This window comes from Antechinus flavipes, chromosome 1, assembly GCF_016432865.1.
Source record: "Antechinus flavipes isolate AdamAnt ecotype Samford, QLD, Australia chromosome 1, AdamAnt_v2, whole genome shotgun sequence".
NCBI classification, from domain to species: domain Eukaryota; kingdom Metazoa; phylum Chordata; class Mammalia; order Dasyuromorphia; family Dasyuridae; genus Antechinus; species Antechinus flavipes.
Genome location: NC_067398.1, coordinates 419234081 through 419236360, shown reverse-complemented (window position 1 = coordinate 419236360; position 2280 = coordinate 419234081). Strand labels below are relative to the sequence as shown.

The 2280-nt window shown below is 51.2% G+C and overlaps 1 protein-coding gene across 1 annotated transcript; it reads left to right on the top strand.

The window, feature by feature from the left end:
• Nucleotides 1–251: 251 nt before the first annotated feature.
• Nucleotides 252–1811, top strand: LOC127546294 (general transcription factor IIF subunit 1-like). Its single transcript, XM_051973494.1, has one exon. It carries the CDS (start codon nucleotides 252–254, stop codon nucleotides 1809–1811), a length of 1560 nt encoding a protein of 519 aa, XP_051829454.1.
• The last annotated feature ends 469 nt before the right edge of the window (nucleotides 1812–2280 follow it).

The window sequence follows — 2280 nt, the reverse complement described above, 5'->3', positions numbered from 1 at the left end:
TGAGTTAACACCCTCGGAGAGCGATGAGTTAACACCTCGGCGAGAGATGAGTTAGCACCTCGGCTAGGGATGAGTTAACACCCCCGGCGAGGGATGAGTTAACACTTCCGGATCTGGCTGGTTATATAACTGGGACCGGAGCTTCAGTCCCACCAGTCTAAGCCGGTTTGGTGTGGAGCTGTGCGTCTGGTTGTAGGAAACCTACGGATCTCCTTCATTCAGGCTGTTCACTGCGCTACCCGGTACTGGCCATGACGACCTTGGGGACCAGCAATCCGACTGTGACTGAGTATGTTGTTCGAGTTCCTAAGAACAACCTCAAGAGGTACAATATTATGGCTTTCAATGCAGCTGACAAAGTCAACGTCTCCACTTGGCATCAGGCCAAGATGGAACGGGATCTGAGCGACAAGAAGCTCTATCAGGAGGAAGAGATGCCAGAATCTGGGGCTGGCAGTGAGTTTAACCGGAAGCTCCGGGATGAGGCCAGGAGGAAGAAGTATGGCATCATTCCCAAGGCTTTCAAAGCTGAAGACCAGCCCTGGATACTTAACGTCAATGGCAAAACAGGCAGAAGGTTCAAGGGAATGAAGAGGGGTGGGGTGACAGAAAACACCTCGTACTACATCTTCAAACAGTGCCCCGACGGGGCCCTGGAAGCCTTCCCCGTGCACAACTGGTACCACTTCACTCCTCTGGCGCGGCACCGGACGCTCACCGCCGAGGAGGCCGAGGAGGAATGGGAGAGGAGGAACAAAGTCCTGAACCACTTCAGCATCATGCAGCAGCGGCGGCTGAAGGACCAGGACCACGATGAGGATGAAGATGAGCATAAAGAGAAGAAGAGCCGGAAGAAGCCCAGTGAGTTTCGCATCCACGACCTGGAGATGAGCTCTGATGACAGCACCAGCAGTGGGGAGGAGGGTGAGAAGGTCCCCAAAAGCAAGAAGAAGGCGGCTCCCTTCAGGGGGGGCAAGAAGAAGAAGAAGAAGAAGGGCTCTGATGATGAGGCCTTTGAGGACAGCGATGATGGGGACTTTGAGGGCCAGGAGGTGGACTACATGTCAGATGGCTCCAGCAGCTCTGAGGAGGAGGCAGTAGGGAAAACCAAGGTGGTCCAGCAGGAGGAGGAAGGCCCTAAAGGCATTGATGAGAAAAGCGAAAGCAGTGAGGAGAGTGAGGAGGAGAAGCCCCCCGAGGAGGAGGAGAAGGAGGAAGAAGATAAGAAGGCCCTCAACCCGCAGGAGAAAAGGAGGAAAGGAGACAGCAGGGAAGAGTCGGACACCTCAGAGGAGAGCGACATCGACAACCAGGTGTCCTCGGCCCTCTTCCTGACCAAGAAGAAGACTCCCCCCAAGAGGGAGCAGAAGGCCTTAGGCAGCAGCTCCAGGGGCAATAGCCGCCCGAGCACTCCCAGCGTGGACAGCGGCAGCACGTCCTCCACCCTGCGGGCAGCCGCCAGCAAGCTGGAGCAAGGGAAGCGGCAGACGGGACCCAGTGGTCCGCCCACCGCCAAGCGCCCGAGGCTGGATGCCGGACCCCAGAGCATCTCGGGGAAATCCACCCCCCAGCCTCAGTCCGGCAAGTCCACGCCCAGCAGTGATGATGTGCAGTTGACAGAGGACGCGGTCAGGCGCTACCTGACCCGAAAGCCCATGACCACCAAGGACCTGCTGAAGAAGTTCCAGACCAAGAAGACGGGGCTCAGCAGCGACCAGACAGTCAAAGTGCTGGCCCAGATCTTGAAGCGCCTCAACCCGGAGCGCAAGATGATCAATGACAAGATGCACCTCTCCCTTGAGGGGCAATAAAAGCTGCTTGGCCTTTAAAAAAAACAAAACAAAACAAAACCAAAAAAAAAAAAAAAACAGGATTCCAGGATTCCGTTTTTTTTTTTTTTTAGTGATCCATGATGAATTATCTCTAATCATTGAAAAACAACATTTTCAATTGGTACTTAAATGTTGTCATTTCTAAACATGAAAGAAGGTCTCCATTATCTCCATTGATAGAGACTTTGATATATTTTGATATAAGATAGATACATATCTTATATGTCTATGTCTATGTAGGAAATATGTAGGATGATTCTGTGCCCAGTTAGAGATTTTGATAAATTTACTTTTTTCAAAAAAAGGCATGAAATTAGTTAGCCACCATAATGTAATTCTATTTAAAATGTGATATAAAGTTTCAGAATTGAGGTTTATAGCATTGATTCTACCAAAGAAGGCTTAATACTCCACCAAAGTCTGGATTTGGATTTAGTGAGATCTGTGA

What these genes read in the sequence shown, in the direction of transcription:
- LOC127546294 (XM_051973494.1), top strand. Translation starts at nt 252, where the DNA reads ATGACGACCTTGGGGACCAGCAATCCGACTGTGACTGAGTATGTTGTT.